This window comes from Myotis davidii, unplaced genomic scaffold, assembly GCF_000327345.1.
Source record: "Myotis davidii unplaced genomic scaffold, ASM32734v1 scaffold394, whole genome shotgun sequence".
NCBI classification, from domain to species: domain Eukaryota; kingdom Metazoa; phylum Chordata; class Mammalia; order Chiroptera; family Vespertilionidae; genus Myotis; species Myotis davidii.
The window spans coordinates 191,869-212,156 of NW_006287548.1; the positions used below are offsets into that span (position 1 = coordinate 191,869).

At 35.8% G+C, this 20,288-nt stretch overlaps 1 protein-coding gene across 3 annotated transcripts in view; it reads left to right on the forward strand.

Moving 5' to 3' along the window:
* Positions 1 to 20,288, forward strand: part of NBEAL1 (neurobeachin like 1) — a 116,023-nt gene that overhangs the window by 73,660 nt on the left and 22,075 nt on the right. For all 3 annotated transcript variants that reach the window (XM_006759395.2, XM_015561106.1, XM_015561107.1), the window contains 10 exons: positions 933 to 1,057; positions 1,976 to 2,102; positions 4,038 to 4,186; positions 4,789 to 4,922; positions 5,894 to 5,995; positions 7,915 to 8,010; positions 8,805 to 8,929; positions 12,399 to 12,539; positions 15,530 to 15,660; positions 18,327 to 18,436. In XM_006759395.2, coding sequence (XP_006759458.1) covers positions 933 to 1,057; positions 1,976 to 2,102; positions 4,038 to 4,186; positions 4,789 to 4,922; positions 5,894 to 5,995; positions 7,915 to 8,010; positions 8,805 to 8,929; positions 12,399 to 12,539; positions 15,530 to 15,660; positions 18,327 to 18,436 — 1,240 coding nt within the window. The remainder of the gene's footprint in view (positions 1 to 932; positions 1,058 to 1,975; positions 2,103 to 4,037; positions 4,187 to 4,788; positions 4,923 to 5,893; positions 5,996 to 7,914; positions 8,011 to 8,804; positions 8,930 to 12,398; positions 12,540 to 15,529; positions 15,661 to 18,326; positions 18,437 to 20,288) is intronic.

The following is a 20,288-nucleotide window of genomic DNA, read 5'->3' on the forward strand; positions in this document are numbered from 1 at the left end:
GCCCCTTGCCCAGGCCTGACGCCCCCGCCAGAGGTGTCAGGCCTGGGCAGGGGACCCCCATCTCCTCCAGATCACTGGCTTCTGGGCGGCTTCTGGGGCTGGCCTGCGGCCCAACGGGCGACAGGCAGGCGGCTTCTGGGGTCACACACAGGGTCCTGGATGGCTGCTCTCGTGCTGGCGGCTGCACTGTCCCACCATGCCTACAGTATGCAAATTAGCCGCCATCTTTGTTGGTGGTTAATTTTCATATCACGCTGATTAGCCAATGGGGGTGTAGCGAAGGTACAGTCAATTTAGCATGTTTGTCTATTAGATAGGATAATTTGTAAATATGTAGGCTATCTTTTCACTTTCTTGATAGTGGCCTTTAGTGCACAATGTTTTGAATTTTAAACTCCAATTTGTCTGTTTCTTTTGTTGCTTGTGTTTTTGATGTCATAGCTAAGAAACCATTTCCAACTCTAAGGTCATGCAGATTTATCCCATTTTTTTCCTAAGAGTTTTAACTCATATTTAGGTCTTTGATCCATTTGCAATTATATTACTTTATTTTTAATAAAATTATTTTATTTTGAAAACTTTATTTGGAATAAATTTGTATAGCTAGTTAAAAACTTACATATAACCATGAAAGAATTAAAACATATCAAGTTATACATATGAAGATTTATGTTCAGATATTATATCTGCTACCTATAAACCACATGGCATTTTAGGCACACACACAAAAAAGTTAGCTTGCCTTAGATACCTCATGTATAAACTATAGTTACGTATGCATTGGTTTTCTCTCAGGGTTGTTTTTGGATCAAATAAGTTAATGAATTTGAATGTTTTTATAAAATGGTGTTAAGCACATGTAAAGTACCTGATACTTTCTTATTCTATTTCAGTCTTTGTAACTTTATGTGTTTACTTATGAATATTCATAGGAAACAAAATCCAATTCACTGGAAACTAGCTAATGTAGAAAATTATTCCCGTATGAGACTTAAGTTGGTGCCAAATTATAATTTCAAAACCCACGATGAAGCTAGTGCTTTGAGAGATAATCTAGGTGAGTTCCAGTGGCTATTTATTTATTTGTTGAAGATAGTAAGGGTGTTGATGGGGTTCGTTACTGTTTTTGTTAATTGTTTACTCATGAAAGAAGGATGATGTTTTAGAATTGAAATTTAAGTGGTTATATATATTAAATTCTGTTACCGTTGGCCTAAGTCTAACATGACTTTCTATTTAAATTGATTGTAATTTTTCAAACAAAAACATAATTTAAAACCATAAAATTATACTGTCATTTATGTGAAATGTGTTATCTCTAATATCCATTGTGGTGCATTGAAACAGTGGTCCTTTCTCCTTAGTTTTGCTCACCAAGACTGATGCCAATATTAAATATATCTAGAATTCTTGGCAGTGCTACGCCTTTCTTTTATAACGTGTTCTTACAGAATTCTAGATACTTAGAGTCTTAGATGGGCCAATGTCTTTTTTTTTTTAATGCATAGCCTTGCAGTAATTGGAAGCAGATTTAAAGCAAGCATGTCAAAGTCGTGGCTCGCAGGCTGCAAGTTTGACATGCTTGCTTTAAAGATTCTATAATTCTTTAGGAAACCATTCTTTTCTAACCTTCTGACTTGGCATTTCTCCCTTTTTAAGAGAGGTCTGTGAAATACTCAAAAATATAGATTAGGAGTCATTGGCCAGTTGTGTGTATACCTGTGTTTCATTGTGTCCGTTGTGTTCTTTTGTGTTCAATGACTAAGTTATAGATGAAATTAGTACCAATTTTTAAATTTTTTAAAAGTTGCCTTAATATATTGGTCAGTAGAGTTGATGCCATAAAATTAATCAAGAGAGCTAAGTACCTTCTTTACTTGTAATGCACATTATCATATAATTAATAGAAGTTACAAAAGAGCTACAATATGATTTTTTTTACTTTGTGTTTAATAGATATTTTGTTTTTAAACAGGTGTCCAGCCCTCACAGCCTTCCAGTGATTCATTGCTTTTGGAAGTAGTGAAACAAGTAAAAGTTAGTGATATGGAGGAAGATAAGTTAGATCTTTCTGAAGAGGAAATAACAGCCAGAGTAAATATGTATGTATATGTATTTGAAATAATTTAAAATGGTTTTGTTCTGAGAAATGGGATTATAAAATTGTGGAAGATAACTTGCTTGAAATTTTAATACTATGCACTTCCAGGGTCCAACAGTTAACGCTATATCAGCTGTTAGGAGTGTGTCAGTGTTAACTGAGATTATTGAGGAAGGCTTCTTAGAACTGGGATAACTTGAAGCTGGACCTTGAAATTAGAAAGTATTTGATTCGAATGATAATGAAAATATAATATCCAATTTTTAGTTTATAGCTAAAGCTGTGTTTAGATGGAAGGGTACAGCATGAAATATAACTCTTAAGCAAAAGGAAGAAATTATAAAGATAAAAGCAGATGCCAGCCGGCGTGGCTCAGTGGTTGAGCATTGACCTATGAACAAGATCATAGTTTGATTCCCGGTCAGGGCATATGCCCAGGTCGTGGGTTCGATCCCCAGTGTGGGCTGTGCAGAAGGCAGGCGATCAATGATTCTCTCTCATCGTTGATGTTTCTATCTCTCTCCTTCTCCTTTTGTGGGTTCGCCCCAGTGTGGGCTGTGCAGAAGGCAGGCGATCAATGATTCTCTCTCATCATGAATGATGTCTGTCTCTCTCTCTCTCTCTTCCCCCCTCCCTCCCTCTCCCTCTCTCTTCCTCTCGGAAATCAATAAAAAAATCTTTTAAAAAAAGATAAAAGCAGAAATTCATGGAAAAGAAAAAGCAAAAAGATAAAAGAAAACCAAAGTTGATATTTTTGTTGTTGTCGTCATTGTTTGTTGTTAATCCTCATCTGAGCATATTTTTCCATTGATTTTTAGAGATAATGAAAGGAAGGGGGGAGGGAAATAGAGAGAAACATCAATGTGAGAGACATATTACTGATTGGTTGCCGCCCGCACGCACCCCAACCTGAGCCAGGGATTGCACCCCAACCCAGTGCGGGCATCAAGCGTGCAACCAAGGTATATATATGCCCTTGACCAGAATCCAACAAGAGACACTTTGGTACACCGGCCAATGCTCAATCCACTGAGCCAAATCAATTAGGGCTAAAGCTTTTTATTAAAACACAAATAACAAAATAATAAACCTCTTAGCCAGACTGGTTAGGAAACAAAGAAAAATAACATAAATTACCAGTATCAGCAATGAAAGAGGAGATACTACAGACATTAAAATCATTAAAAAAAATACTAATGACCAATAAATTTATGTCAATAAATTTGTGAACTTATATGAAATGCATAAATTCTTTTTTTTTCTTTTTTTCTTTTTTCTTTTTTTTAAAATATGGAACGCTTCACGAATTTGCGTGTCATCCTTGCGCAGGGGCCATGCTAATCTTCTCTGTATCGTTCCAGTTTTTTAGTATATGTGCTGCCGAAGCGAGCACCATAAATTCTTAACAATATATTTTGTGTAAATAAAAAATCATATTCAAATATAAATCTCATGTCTTATAAAATTAATATCCAATAGTTTAATTATCTACAAAAATGTGCTTCATATTTAAATTATTTAAATATTGTCCAATATTCTCATTACCAGTTTCAAAAAAGTATGTTTTACATTTTAATTGTATATGACCTATTAAAACAAAATTCAGTGGATCTTTAATACTACTGGCAGAAGTCAGTTTAAACATGCAGCAATACTGGTCATGTCATTTTAGTTATATTTGGGAGACATGAATTGGCCCACAGAATATATTGTGAATAAAGGATTACAACATTAGTGGTTTCATAAATTATTATTGGAAGTGCTAATTATGATGGATTCTTAAACTGTGAAATGAGACTTTCCAAGAGTAAATCAAACTTAGAGCATCATCATTATCATAGTATCCCCTGACAAGAAACAAGATAATACTATGTACTGCTAATCTCCATATCTTACTTAGAGTGAAGTGAGTTTTGATTGATTTTTGTTTTTACAGTGATGAGAATAAAGAACAGGATCAAAAAGAAAAGTTGGTCTTCTCAGTAGACTGTGAACTCATTACAATAATTGACATAATTCCTGGCAGATTAGAAATCACTACTCAACACATTTACTTCTATGATGGCAGCATTGAAAAAGAAGATGGTGAGGAGTTCTGGGGGAATAATTTCTGTTGGTCAATATTAAGTATCCAGTTTATCAATCATTAATGTGAAAAGAGCAATCAAATTGGACTGTGGAATTATAATCTATCATGAAAAGGAGAATTGGAGAGTCATATGGGATTAAATTTATATTCAATGATGTATTGAAGGAAATGCTTTTGTTTTATCAGTGTTCTCGAAAGGTTTGGTTGAGGGGATTGCTATAAACTTAAGTTATAAAATACAGTATTAATTTTATTTGTATGTCCACTCATTCCTGTAGGCTTCTCACCTAATCCTTTATCTAAAAATAAAAGGATATTTAAACCTAAAATGTCAACATAAAGAGAGAAAAATGTTTCTGAGATATAATATTCAGAATTATTTTGTATTCTAATAGGAAGGAAGTACAATAGCTATACATTTTAAAATAGTTTTAAGAGAAACAATTTCAATATCCAATAAATTAACAAATGGTGTTTTGATATAGAAATTGAATTTCTTTTTCCTAAGTGCTACTTTTGTTGGGAACTAGGAGGTATTTTCTGCATAGCATGAGTAACTTTTTATGGTACTTAGTCACAAGGTTCCTTCTGTTTTAAGGAGTAGGCTTTGATTTCAAGTGGCCTCATTCTCAAGTTCGAGAGATTCACCTGCGGCGTTACAACTTAAGGAGGTCAGCCATTGAGATTTTTCATGTTGACCAATCCAACTACTTTCTCAACTTCAAAAAAGAGGTATGTATGATGCTACCTTTTTGGGAGCCCCAAAGTATTAGCTTGAAATAATTTTCCAGTTAGTGAGCTATACTGAAACTTTGGAATCTATTCTTTCATCAAGTCAGAATGTTAGATGAAAAAGTATGTACAGGGTTGGGCAAAAGTAAGTTTACAGTTGTCCATGTGGAAAATAATAAATAATAATACAAGAATAAACACTATGTTTTGCATACTCACAAATGTAAGCCTACTTTTGCCCCACCTTGTACTTTGGAGGCTAGGCAGTATGTGAATTTTTGTTGAGATTATGTTTGAGCGTATAGAGTGCTTGTTTTCAGTTTTTATATATGGGTAAGTAATGGAATGTTGAGTGTTAGCCAATACATAACTCACAGTATCCAATTGGGAAATAATACGGAATATAAATAACATGATTGGATTTATGCAGTTAGGTTGGGTTCAAACTAAACTATAATGGGGCATGTATTTCATCTGGAGAAGAGTAAATTCTTAAGCAGTGTAAATAATTAATAGATTACCACTGAAGCCAGGTTCCCTGGGTCTAAGTATCTGCTCCACCATTAGCTGTGTAAACTTTGACATATTACTTGCCCCATCCTTTCTTCCCTCTGCCATTATCTTGGAGTCAGACTTGACATCACATTCTGACATCTGTCCCCACCTTGCTAAGCTCTCTCTCCATTCTCTCTCACAGATGTCTCTCCTAATAAAATATTTTCATGTTCAAGTCTGTCTTGGAGAGCAATAGCTAGTGAGTAAAGTTTCTTTTGGGGATGATGAAAATATTTCTTAGTTAGATACTGCTGATGGATGCACAACTCAATGTACAAATAAGCCCACTGACTAGAATACTTAAATAGTGAATTTTATGGTATAGGAATTATCTCAATAAAGCTGTTACAAAAGCTTTAATAATCCTGGTTTGTCTTGATCAATTTTTAAGCTATAAAATGCTGTTTTTTTAATAGGTCAGAAACAAAGTATATAGCAGACTATTGTCATTTCATTCTCCAAATAGTTATGGAACTAGATCACCACAGGAGTTATTCAAAGCATCAGGATTGACACAGGTAGGAAATGGTGTTCATTTTACATCTCAGAGTTTTACATAAAAGTAAAAGTTTCTTCTTCTGATTATTTTATTTTGATTATTATAACTGCTTTTCTTTCATTCAGGTTGATCTTTTGAATTATCTTTGAATCTTTGTTTCCCTCACACATACAGTGCCCTGTCTTGCAGCTCTCATATTACTCAGTTTATAAGCATATCTTATGAATTCTTTTTTTCTTTTACTAATTTTCTCTTTTTAAAAAATATGTTTTTTTCCTTAATAATAAAAGTAATCCATGTATGAGGTAAAAAATGGGGAAATATAAAAGGCATCATGGAAAAAAGGTTTAAAAAAAAAGCATCATTCTTTTGACAGCCAAAGCTAATGCTTTTGTGTATTTTACCCTCACCTATATCCTAACATCTCTTTAATTTGTACTGCCAAAATCCAAGGAAAGGCCATTGTTTTTTGCAGTCCAGAACTGTTAGTAGTTTCCTAATTAGGGTCTCTGACCCTGGCTCTCTCCTTTATCCACATGTGCATTAATAGTTTATTTTATTTTTCAATTATAGTTAGTATTTAGTATTATTTTATATTGGGTTCAGGTGTACAGCATAGTAGTTAAACAAATATGTAATTTAGGAAGCGATCCCCCTAATAATTCTAGTACTCACCTGACACCATATATAATTTTTACAGTATTATTGACCGTATTTTCTATATTGTATTTTAATCATAATCTTAAGTGTTGTTCAAAAAGCCATCAGCCATTTCTTTTTTGTTGCTTATGGAATAAGCTTTAAGTAATAAAAGACAGTCTCTGTTTTCTGTGGAATAAACTTTATTAATTGAATTACTGATTTCTCAAATTGGCAGTTAAAAACAATTATAGTTGGGCCTTTAATAAAATCTGTATACATAGATTAATTTCTCACCGTTTCCCATAAGTTACATACTTACCTTGAATGTTAGTCTGTCAGCAAAATTCTCTAGCATACCCACACTGTGTAGAGTAATTGTAGCAGGCTAGGTGCAATAAGGTGGTAAAAGAAAAAAAATATGATTGTCTTTCTTCAGAAAATTTTGTATCCAGTGTGTAGCAAAATCCTTCTACCATTGCTCTATAAAGACAGTTTTCTGAGGTTAATGTAATGCTCATATAAAATTTGTAGATCATTCTAGTACATTAAGGTAATTTTAAAAAATATGCACATATGAAAATTTCATTTATAACAAAATTTTAAAATTTAAAGATAACCAATCAAATAGTTAATTGAAATACAGAATTTGTATGAAGACTTTTTAGATTGAAGTATAACATTTATGTGGAAGTTTCTGTTCCTTTTCTAGAGGCCAATTTTAAAAAGGAAGTGAATTGAGAAAAAAATACTGATTTTATGTATCTATTTAGCCTTTTTTGAAGCCCCATTCCTGTTATCAGAAATATGATAGAGATGAGAAAAAAAAGATTGTTAGTAATCAGTAATAGTTACTAATTTCTAAGACACATGGATTAATTTTGTCATACGTTACTCTTTCCTCCTAGTTGTAGGACTTCCACTCAGCCAGCGTTCCTGTGGGTCTGGGTGATGTCCCTTCCGTCTTTTAGTTTCACTTTTGAAATGGTTGTTCGAGGCGGCAAACTCCGGCGTTAACCTATGCCGCCATCTTGGTTCTCCCCCTGTATGAAGACTTTTTAGATTGAAGTATAACATTTATGTGGAAGTTTCTGTTCCTTTTCTAGAGGCCAATTTTAAAAAGGAAGTGAATTGAGAAAAAAATACTGATTTTATGTATCTATTTAGCCTTTTTTGAAGCCCCATTCCTGTTATCAGAAATATGATAGAGATGAGAAAAAAAAGATTGTTAGTAATCAGTAATAGTTACTAATTTCTAAGACACATGGATTAATTTTGTCTTTTTTTTGTGCTGTCTAGAAATGGGTGAATAGAGAGATATCAAATTTTGACTACCTCATTCAAATAAATACAATGGCAGGGCGAACCTATAATGACCTTGCACAGTATCCTGTGGTAAGTTTTATATAAATATGGAAATTGCCTTTCAGTTTTATAGTATACAAAATACATGCATATGACAGTTATTTTTTATTTTAAAATTTAAAATGTTTTACCTTTCTGTAAATTTTCTAACTGACTATTTTAAGAATTACATAACCATCCTATCTATTAAAGAGGTAATATGCAAATTGCCCATCACTCCAGCACATGATGGCCGCCCCCATGTGGACACAAGATGGCCACCACAAGATGGCTGCAGGGGAGGGCAGTTGGAAGGGACCAGGCCTGAAAGGGAGGGCAGTTGGGGGCAATAAGGCCTGGAGGGGAGGGCAGTTAGGGGTGACCAGGCTGGCAGAGGAGGGCAGTTAGGGGCAATCGGGCCAGCAGGGGAGCAGTTAGGCATCGATCAGGCTGGCAGGGAGCGGTTAGGGGCAATCAGGCAGGCAGGCAGGCGAGCAGTTGGGAGCCAGCAGTCCTGGATTGTGAGAGGGATGTACCAGATTGGAGAGGGTGCAGGCTGGGCTGAAGGACCCCACCACCCCCCACGAATTTCATGCACCAGGCTTCTAGTAACAAATAATTGAAATATAGAGGCCTTTTTTTCTTTTGCTTCATTGAAAATATCCCAGTGGAATTATAGGAAATAATACTTCTGGTTATTGAAATAAAGATGAATAAACATTTGCAATAGGTAAAGTATTTTTAAAGACTATTCTTTTTTGCTGTTAGATAAGCATTTGATGTTAGATATGGGGATAGTAGCTTCTCTAGGAAGGGATGTCTAAATTGTAAATTGTGTTTCTTAGTTCCCCTGGATTTTACAAGATTATACTTCAGAAGAGTTGGACTTTAATAACCCAGCTGTATTTCGAGATCTTTCCAAACCAATTGGGGTAGTTAATGATAAAAATGCCAAAGTCATGCGAGAAAAGTAAGTGCCTTTTATCATTTTGAAAGATACCTATGGGTTGTTTGAATTTGTGTTTATTTTTATGGCCAACCAAGTGTTACTCTATTTAAATGCACAACTACTTTTGCTAGTCAGTCTGATAATTCAATAAGTTTTCTTGAAAATGTATCAGTTGTCCTTTAAGTATCTTAACTATAGCTAATTCCCTTTGCCAGATTTAAATTAATATTACTTGTAATTTCTTTTCACCTTGTAATAAGTATGTACAGAAGGGTAATAAGTGCTTGAAATTTTTCTTCCCAGGTATTGTAGACTTCACTTGCTAATCTAACATGTCAAAATATCCATCTAAGGTAATATTTTAGTAGATATAAAATTAATGCCAACCTGTTATTCACAAATATTGTGAGTGAAGAACAGTGAAATGTGTGGACATTTTAAAAGTGCCATTTTAGTTAGAAAATATTTTATAATTTTATATATTTACTAGAGGCCCAGTGCACAAAAATGTGTGCACTCGGGGGGGGAAGGAAGGGGTCCCTCAGCCCGGTCTGTGCCCTCTCGCAGTCTGGGACCCCTCGGGAGATAACAACCTGCTGGCTTAGGCCTGCTCCCGGGTGGCAGAGGCCAGGCCCAATCCCTAGGTGCAGCCCCTGGTCGGGCTCAGAGCAGGGCTGATTGGGGAGGCGGGGCACTGCCCCCTGTCATGCAGAGAGCAGGGCGGATTGGGAGGTTGCGATGCCACCCTCGGTCACGCTCAGAGTAGGGCTGATTGGGGGGTTGGGGCCCCGCCCCCTGTCACACTCAGGGCAGGGCCGATGGGGAGGTTATGGTTCTACCCCGTCACACACAGAGCAGGGCCGATTAGGGGGTTGGGGCACCTCAGCCTGTCACACACACAGCCGCAGGGCAATCAGAGGGTTGGGGAGCTCCCCGCATCAGGCACAGAGCAGGGCTGATCACGGGGTTGGGGCGCCTTCCCCTGTCACGACCCGAGCAGGGCAGATAGGGAGGTTGTGGCCCTGCCCCCTGTCACACACAGAGCCTCAGGGGGATCAGGGGGTTTGGGTGCTGCCCCCTGTCACACTAATCTTGGTGTTGGGAGGCATATTACCCTTTTACTATATAGGATAGAGGCCTGGTGCACAGGTGGGGGCCAGCTGGTTTGCCCTGAGGAGTGTCCTGGATCAGGGTGGGGGTCCCCACTGGGGTGCCTGGCCAGTCTGGGTGAGGGGCTGAGGGCTGTTTTCAGGCTGGCGGATGACTGAAGCTCCCAACCGCTCCTTTTTTTCTTTTTTTTTATTTTATTCTGGGCCAGCTTTAGCTCTGAGGCTCCAGCTTTTAGGCCTCCTCTGCTGAAAGCAGGTTTCTGGCCTTTGTTTACCTTCTCTATTTGAAACAATGTTGCGATCCTGCTGGCTGAAGCCAGGCGACTAAAGCAGGTTTCTGGGGTTTTGTTTAGCTTCTGTATTTGTAACATAGTTGCAGCTCAGAGGCCAGCACCTGCAGGCGGGGAACGTTGGAGTCCTCCGTCACTGAAGCAAGCAAGCATGCCTCATGTTAGTTTCAAGCTTCCTGGCTGCCAGCCGCCATCTTGACTGGCAGTTAATTTGCATATTGCCCTGATTAGCCAATGGGAAGAGTACCGGTCATACGCTAATTACCATGTTTCTCTTTTACTAGATAGGACTAGAGACGTGGTGCACAAAATTCATGCACTCGGGTTGCGGTGGCGGGAGGGGGATCCCTCACCTGGGCTTCGCTTTCTTGCAGTCCAGGACTGCTCAGGGGATGTCCAACTGCCAGCTTGCAATCCGGAATCCCTCTCTCCTTACCGCTCGGCTCACTGCTCCTTAGTGCTGCGGCGGAGAAGCTCCTGCCACTGCCACTGTGCTTGCCAGCCATGAGCCCAGCTTCTGGCTGAGCGGCTGCTCCCCCGTGGGAGTGCACTGACCACCAGGGGGAAGCCTGCATTGAGCATCTGCCCCTGGTGGTCAGTGCACATCATAGCAAGCGGTCATTCTGCCGTAAGGGTCGCTTAGGCTTTTGTTTATATAGATTATGTAGATGATCTACCCTATAAATGTCTCAGGTTTTTTTTTTCAAAGCCACCTGCAGACAAGTAAAAGTAATTATTTTCATTCCCTTTTTCTCCATGTGAACTTGTGGATGACTTGTCAGTTATGACTTCTAATAATAAGGACAGAACTGTTTTGCCAACAAACTTACTTGTAGATTTATTTGAGTACAGATTTCTTTCTTTATTCTTTTTATTTGCAAATCTTAAGACTTTTTGTAGTGTTTAATATTTGATTTGATTTACTAGTGGAATTTGGCAGTGTATGTATTACCTTACTGCTATTAGTCAAACATTTTTTTCTGACAATAATAAAATACAAGGTTTATTTTTTAACACTATGCCACAGGAAATACTTAGCATATAAATAACTTATTGATAATTGAAGGTACAAGTTATTTTAAATTTCAATAGTATATTTTTTTGCATAGTTACAAATGACTTTGACCTGAAAACTTTTTTTTTATTCCCCTGTATAATAATGATTTCAATATAAAAGAAGTTGGCTTCAGCTTGAGGAACTTATTAGTACTTTGGTTGAAAAATTTGTGTCTGTTGCTTCAAAAAAACTGTTCACTCATATTTAAATTTTATACCCACTGATTCAGATATCACCATTCAAACTATTCAAAACAATTACACCTATAAGTATCAGTGATAGTGCTTGCAGAATCACTATATGTACTTCTATAATGATCTGGTTGAGGCCTTCCTACCGTCCACTATTTCCTTCATTTTTTTCTTTTAGACTTTTAGGCATTCATTTTTATAATTCTTGATTGATTCTCCATATGTTTCTTCTATTGGCCACAATAAAATGTCTAATTATCATATTGCTTACAATAGCAAAAAAAACAAACAAACAACCTAAATATCTAAAAGTAAGAAATAGTTATAAATTATCATATTTCCATACATGTACCTGTTATAAATACCACGTACCTATAAAAGATAGACTTTTTAGTCATTTGGAAAGATGTTAATAGAAAACTTAAATGATAAGTTATAAACAATATATTATGTATAGGACTTTTATGTTAAAGTATAGTTGTGTATTAACTTATACATTAAGGATTGACTGATACTCACAAAAATGTTCATATAATAGCTGATTTTAAGCTTGGGGTTTTTTTGATCTCTGTGTTTTCTCATTTATCTACAGTGAACATGTATTATTGCATAATACAGAACTGTTCCAGAATCCAGTATTAGTGATATTTCATTGTTCAGAAAAAAGTATTACTGAATAAACTTTTTTTCTGTTTATTAAATGGTGTGATTATATGAGTACATACATCATGGAACATTAATAAGAATTTCTTAAAAACTGTTTTCAATAATGCAATACAGCCTTATGTCCTAATTGAATTTTATTGTTGTGGCCACAAAACTTTAGTTTCTTTTTTTTTTTAGATATGAAAATTTTGAGGATCCTATGGGAACTATTGATAAATTTCATTATGGTACTCACTATTCAAATTCTGCCGGGGTTATGCACTATCTTATTCGTACAGAACCATTCACTACCCTCCACATCCAGCTTCAAAGTGGAAGGTATGTTTTGGGTAAATATACTATTGCCTTAAGACTACACGTTATTGTTAAAAGCTCTTTGCCTTCCTGTCACGTACTGTATAATAGGGCCATGTCTTTTTTATTCTCCTCTATTAGGTTTTGATTCATGTAGCTTCTAGATAAGTAGCCAAAGTAGTTTGAGAATGGGTAGCTCCAGGTGACTTACACAAATGACTTTTAAGGAGAATTTCTTTTTTTTTTACTCTTACCCAGTGTACCTTTGTGATTCTTACCATAGATTTACTAAAGATTTAGAGTTAGAACTGATTTAGAGCTAGATCCGAATCATCTACCAGAGATTAAAACCTAACCAATGCCCACATAGTCCTCCTAAAATTATTAATTAATCAAGAGAAATAAAAAGAAGGAGGACTAAAAGCTCCTACATTATCAGTAGCAGCTCAAACGGGTCTGTATGCCATTGTCTTATATTACCCGTTAGTTTTAAAATGTATCTATGTTACACATTTTCCTAATGATCCTGAAGAAACGAACTTCTTCATGAGTCTTCAGTTCCTCAGTGTATCCCCCAGTTAGTTCTCTCCTGATTCACATCTCTCCTGATTCCATGTTGCCATATTCTTTAACATTACCATTGGCCTTTCCTACCCAATTAAGAGCTATGTAACGATTGCTTATTCTACTGTCTTTACAGGTAACTTTTATTTCTCAAAATTAACCCTGGTCCCTTATTTCCAATTTTAGTACATTAAGCCTTAGTTTTTAGGATGAGAACTCTGTTCTCAAGATCACTACAAACCTCCAAATGTTACATTTATAATGATAAGCAAGTAATTTCCCCTCCAGTAAACTGTGTTTTTTTTTCAGCTTTTAATTTTATGAATAAATGATTTTTTACAAAGCTTCGAAAATAGATTCTGTTTTTGCTTCAAAGGACACCATTAAGAAAGTGAAAAGATAGGCCATTTAGTGGGAGAAAATATTTGCAAACTGTATATCTGATAAGGAACTTGTAACTAGAATATACTAGTATAGAAAACCCATACAACACAATAATAAAAAGACAACCCAATTAACTACTGGACACAAATGATCTGAATAGACATTTTTCCAAGGAAGATATGCAAATGAACAATAAACATGAAAAGATACACAACATCATCAGTCATCAGGGAAATTTAAATCAAAACCAAATTGAGATATCACAAGGATGGCTGTAATCAAGACAGAGAATACCTAGTGTCACTTAGCATGCTGAGAAATTGGAACTCTTATGTACTACTGGTGGGAATGTAAAATGATGTGGTCCCTGTGGAAAACAGTCTTTAAAGGGTTAAACATAGAATTGCTATATGACCTAGCAATTCTACTCCTAATTATCTCAATATAATTGAAAACATATGTTTATGCAAAAACTTGTAGACAAATGTACATAGCAACATTACTTATAATAGCCCAAAATGGAAACATCCAAATGTCGATCAACTGGTAAAGGAATATATAAAAGTGGTATATCCATAAATGGAATATTATTTGGCCATGAGTGAATAAAAGGAATGAAAGCTTGATGCATACTATGACATGGATCAACCATGAAAACAGTATACTAAATGAAATAAGCCAGACACAAAGTCACATCTTGTATGGTTTATATAAGATGTCTAAAATAGGCAAATTCATAGAGACAGAGTAGATTAGTGGGTAGATGTAGGGTGATTGAAGAGTTACTGCTAGTAGATACAGGTTCCTTTTTGGAGTGATGAAAATGTTCTAAACTTGATTGTGGTGGTGGACGCATAACTCTGTGAATATACTAAAAACCATAAACCATTGAATTTTCTACTTAAGAAGAGTGCATTATATGTTAATTACATCTCAATAAAGCTGTTCTCTCCCACACAAACAAAAAGATTCTATCATTAAAACTGTACCTCTCCTTGAGTTTGGATACACCATCATTAGACTTATTAATGACCCAATCATTGACAATAATTAAATTCAGAGTTCTGCTAAGTTTAGCTTAGCCTCAATCCAAGATTGTTAAGCATAAAAAGAGTCAAATTAGTCATCAGTGTCACTTACTAAGTCATTATTTAATAAATCCAGGAAAACAATATTAAAGTTGATGAAACAGAAGGAGGTTACACTTTTTGTAATTAGAGAAAGCATAATAAAATTGTAGCATGGCCACTTGGGTTTCTTTCAACTACCATAGAGCCATGATGGAACTTAAAAATAATGTTAATATTAGATAATAGTATATATAAGAGCTGTTTTCCTAAATCACCCTCTGGTTTTTAGTAGAAGAGCTTGTAAAGCTATTTATGTATCAAGGGCTAAGTCAGCAGCATTCTGATAGATCTATTAACCACATATATTAATACTATAATACTTTGATATTTAAACTGTAATTTAAAAATATCCAAATAACATTTATTCACTTTCTGTAATAGGTTTTACTCAGCAAAAATTATGCCTTTTTCAAAGGGATTCAGAAGTACAAATGGGTAGATATATAATAGACATGGGGACATGAAGTATAGCAAATATAGTCAGTGATGCTTGTGGTGACTATGTATGGTGCCAGCCAGGAGCTGGGATAACAGGGAGCATTTTCAATATATGATTGTCTGACCACTAAGCTGTACACATGAAACTGGTGCAAAGTTGTATTGAATGTAAACAGTAATTGAAACAAAAAAGTGCCATTTTTAAGGTGTCTTAGGTTTATATTTAATCTAATTTTAAAAATTTCCCATTGTGATTGGGTTTTCATCTATTTTAACTAAGATGATACTAGTGATGACTATGGTAGTATTTAGTTCCTGACAACAGAGTACGACAGTCATAAGAAGGAGAGCAAATTGTGTTTTTAGACTTAACAGAGAAATGTTAAGAAAAGAGAAGCTAATCATTAGGAAACGTTTAAAGGGAGGTTAAAGGTTTGTTTCATGCCTGTTGTTGTTCTCATTCAGCATTGACCTTTCTCTTTCACTCTCCGCGTGCAGGTTTGATTGTGCAGATCGACAATTCCATTCCATCCCTGCTACCTGGCAGGCTCTCATGGACAATCCAAATGATGTGAAGGAACTGATTCCTGAATTCTTCTATTTCCCAGAGTTCTTGGAAAATCAAAATCGTAAGAAATAGGAGATTAAAAATTTGACTATAATATTTTAGGTCCAATGGAGGATCCTGGAAAATATTTTTCAGAATATCTTTGTGATGTTCTATTGATTAGTTAAGATGCATTCTGCCTGTGTATTATTCAGTGACAGGGCTTACTGATGCCAGGGTACTTGTCTTACCTTTCAGGGAAGGGCTACAGAAAAGTAAGATAAATGAGTAAAATTTGAATTAATAAGAGATTTTTGTCAGTACAGTGTTTATTAGAGAAGCAAAAATGACCATATGCTATTTCAGACATATAGCAATTTGGTTAAACATGTTTGAGTTAGATAAAATGAGGATTTAGACCAGGGATCAGCAAACTATAGCCCATAGGCCAAATCTATGGGCAAATGTATGTGTTTATAAATAAAATTTTGTTGGAACACAGCCAGCCAATTCATTTATATATACAGACTGTGGCTGCTTTCACAGTAAAAGAGCAGATTTGAGTAGTTGCAACAGAGGCCATAGGGATAACAAAGCCGCCAAAGATATTTATTATTTGACCCTTTATTTAATAGGTTTTCTGATTCCTGTTTTAGAGCAGAAGACAGGAGGCAAACTGAAAAGAATGATGGCATTAGTTGTCACAATATTTGAAAAATCAGTATGTTTTTGAAGGAGAGAATCACGGAGCTAAATACAGTCGTTTAAAATATCCAAATATTTTTTCTATGAGGTAGTTTTAGATTTAGTTTAAGCACAAATAAAGAAATGAGCAAGATTGTTACTACCGTTGTTCTTTCAGGAAATTTCACAGTGTCAAAGAACCATCGCCAACTTCTTTTTCCTAGCATGCAATGTTAATGTTTGACCCTTTGCTTGCACAGTGGAATTATCTGTCAGGCCAGGGAGAACATACTCAGGGCCTCATGTCCTTGGTCATGCACATTGCGACAGGTGTTTGGAGGCAGGGCATCTGATTCTCAGTAAGGCAATTAGAATTGGTCACTTTAAGAAAATCAAGTGAATCTATTGAGTGAGTCTGATCCTATGAATTCTTAGTCAGTCATAGGACTGGAGTCTCCTAAAGCAGAGTATCTGGGATAGGTGGGATGAGCAGATTAAATCTGAATGCAGAATTTAAAGTTTTCTTAGTTTGACAATTTCTAACATTCACCAGAGCCATTTCTACCTATACATTGTCTCTTTGTTTGAAATGAGCTAGTTGGGAGAAAGCAAAGTATATTAGTTAGAATGCCAACAACCATTAGTTTATATTAGCATTACATTAGTAAAACAAATATTGGTAAAAAACAACTCATAATTGTGTGATTCAGAACATTTTAGTGTTTCCCCTCATAAAAACCCTGAGGTATGGTAGTTTCAAGTGGCTTAACAATATCATCCAAGCAAAGTTCTTTCTGTATTTCACTCTGCTATTCTGTGTTTTGGCTTTGTCCTTGGCTAGTTCCTCTCATGGTTACAAATGACCAAAGCAGTTATAGCTATCATAGGCAGACATAATGGTGTCTTAGAAAGAAGTGAGATTGTTAATTGTGTCATTTCTTAAGAGTGAGAAACCCTCTTATAACTTCCCCTCATTCTTCAGAGCTGGGTCATATACCAACCCCTATACCAGTCACCTGCAGCAGGCATGAATTATAGGGCAGGGATGGACAACTTGAATAAAATCCAGGTTCTGCTACAAAATGAGGAATGGCTGTCAGGTGGCCGTCTCTATCTGCTATACAGTGGTTGGGTTGGCTATACAGTGGTTGGGTTGACAAAGCTATAGACCCTGTGTGTCCTGTCATTCTATGACATTAAACTTCTCTTATACTTTGAGACACACTGATTTTAAGGCAGCTTCTTTTATGAAAGTCTTTTGTGTTAACATTGTTCCCTATCCATACTTTATAAATGAGAAAATCTCATTTTTAGGTTCTAACTATATGAGCAAATCTTTATGATGTCAGTATCTACTTAGAATATTGGTATATAAATATTTTTCTTCCATAAGGCAAGTATAAATCTTAAAGTAAGTTTAATGTATGAGTTAAAAAAGCTCTAAGGAGTTATGTTTTGTAAATTAACCATTAGAGTGACTATATTATTTTTAAATTTAAGAACACTTAATCTTGCATTTTTGTTCAGATTAAGTTTTTGTTCATAACTAAGTTTCCTTCAATAAAAAATTGCCTTAACTGGTTTGGCTCAGTGAATAGAGCGTCGGCCTGTAGACTGAAGGGTCCCAGGTTTGATTCCAGTCAAGGGCATGTACCTTGGTTGCAGGCACATCCCCAGTAGGGGTTGCAGGAGGCAGCTGATCGATGTTTCTCTCTCATCGATGTTTCTAACTCTCAATCCCTCTCCCTTTCTGTAAAAAATCAATAAAATGTATTATTTTAAAAAATCAATTATTAATCTGATTTACCTTGTATTAACTAATTTGAAGTGATTTTATTTTTATATACCTTTTTAATTAACTGATAAACACATTCTAATAGATAAGAATTATTTTTACCTGTTCCGTAAATTTAGATTAAGAAGGGAACTTGATTCTCACCTTTCACTTTTAATGAAAGAAGGAAAAAACCTTCAGTTTTGCTAAGAAATGTTCCCTCATATTTGTTCTACTTGATTTACTTAAATATAAAATGACTTGATACATTTTTATTTTATATGTCTTAGAATTTAACCTGGGTCGTCTACAAGTTTCCAAAGAACTAGTAAATGATGTCATTCTCCCCAAATGGGCTAAGTCAGCTGAAGATTTCATCTATAAACATAGGAAAGCTCTGGTAAGATTCTTATGTTTAGTTATTAGAGAGATTAATAAGATAAAGATGTATGTGTTTTCCAGAGGATGGAATTAAGTGTATCTGACTATTATTTTTCTACATTAATTTGTAATCTATGATATATGATGTTTGCATAATATAATAATTTATTCTGAGGGTAATGAATGTTCAGATGTAGTGAAAGTATAGTCAAGTCCCATGGGTATATGGCAAAAAAATGTCAGTTCTGTAAGGTACCTGCCTGTTGTATGTGAAACTATTTCAGTCACTAGGCTTGGTATAGTTTGATTTATTGTAGTTCCCACATTTGTTTCAAATCTAATATAAGGATTAGTATGCTTTTGTTTTCTCTGAAGGGTTTTAGTAAATTTCAGGGTAGCTAAATCCTAAATGCCACTTTAAAAAAAATGTTACTAATTTTTAGCTAAATTTTCACTTTAGAATCGAAGTACTAGTGAGAGTTAGGCTAATGTTGATAATTGCATTTTATCTTGCAGGTGATGTGCCCTCCCCTCTCTCCCCGCAATAGCCCACCTTGTTCTCTATTTAAATTGAAATGGTGCATATTCTAAAACTAATTAGGCCAATACTTGGAAACATTCCCTGTCATTAGTATGTAGTTTATCAAATTTACAGTATGCAGGATTAGATTATAATAATTGTAAGCAATAACCTTATGCATGAATAAGGCAACTCTGAAAAAGAATCTGTTTCTTATAGCTAACCAGGAGCTTCTCAGATGCTTTCCTCTATATTATCGGTGACATACAATAGGGTCCAGGATTTCGGGGAAGCATGCTTCCTACTAATAAGATGTTAGAAGTTTGTGTTTCAGTTATGTATTTCTGCCTAATAAACTATTCCAAAATGTACTGACTTTAAACTATAGCCATTTTATTCTCTCTCACAGTTCTGTGAGTTGACTGATCTCAATTAGGTAATTCTTCTGGTCTTGTTTGAGGTTCTCATGCCTTTGGAGTCATATTGATAGCTAAGGCTAGAGTCAAGTAGGCTTCATTGAGACACTGGCATGCTGGACTTTTCTCCTTCTTCATGTGGTCTCAGGATATCGCTTTTCTATGTGGTCTCTCTACCTGGGTAGCCAGACTTCTTACATGGCAGCTCAGGGTTCCCCTGAGTGCAAAAGTGGAAGCTTCCACATTTTCTCATGACTTAAGGTTGCGAACTGTCACAGCATCACTTCTGCCACCTTGTAATCGCTAAACAGGATCAGTGCAGATTCAAAAAGAGGGAAAATAAATATCCCCTCTCAATGGTGCAAGTGAGAAAGAATTTGCAACCATCCTTAATCTACTATACAAGTCTGCCCTCGGGCCACAAATTACTCATTTTCCTCTAACATATAAATTACATATTTCTTCTCAAGAGCCCCCAGAGCCTCATTTCTTTAAGACATGGATCTTTAAACTTTTTTCAGAAAGGACAGTATAATAAACTAGAGGCCCAGTGCACGAAATTTGTGCACAGGTAGAGTCTCTAGTGGCTGCCAGCTGTGGGCGGGAGCCTCTCTTCCCAGCTGGGGCCTTCCTTCTTTCCTTCTGCACCACCCCCTGGTAGTCAGCGCATGTCATAGCAAGCGATCGAACTCTTGGTCAGTTGAATTCTCAAGGGACACTTTGCATATTAGGCTTTTATATACCGTATTTGCCGGCGTATTTTTCAGGCTGTTTTTCCAGTTGATTGGTCTGTATTGTAGTTATAATTTCAAAGTGTTCATGGGAGTTGGTGCATACAGTGCTTTCCTACTCTACCATCTTGACCAGAAGCCTCATCCATTCCTATTATGATGTTAAATTCTTTAAAACCAATAATTCATGGACTAGAATTTGAC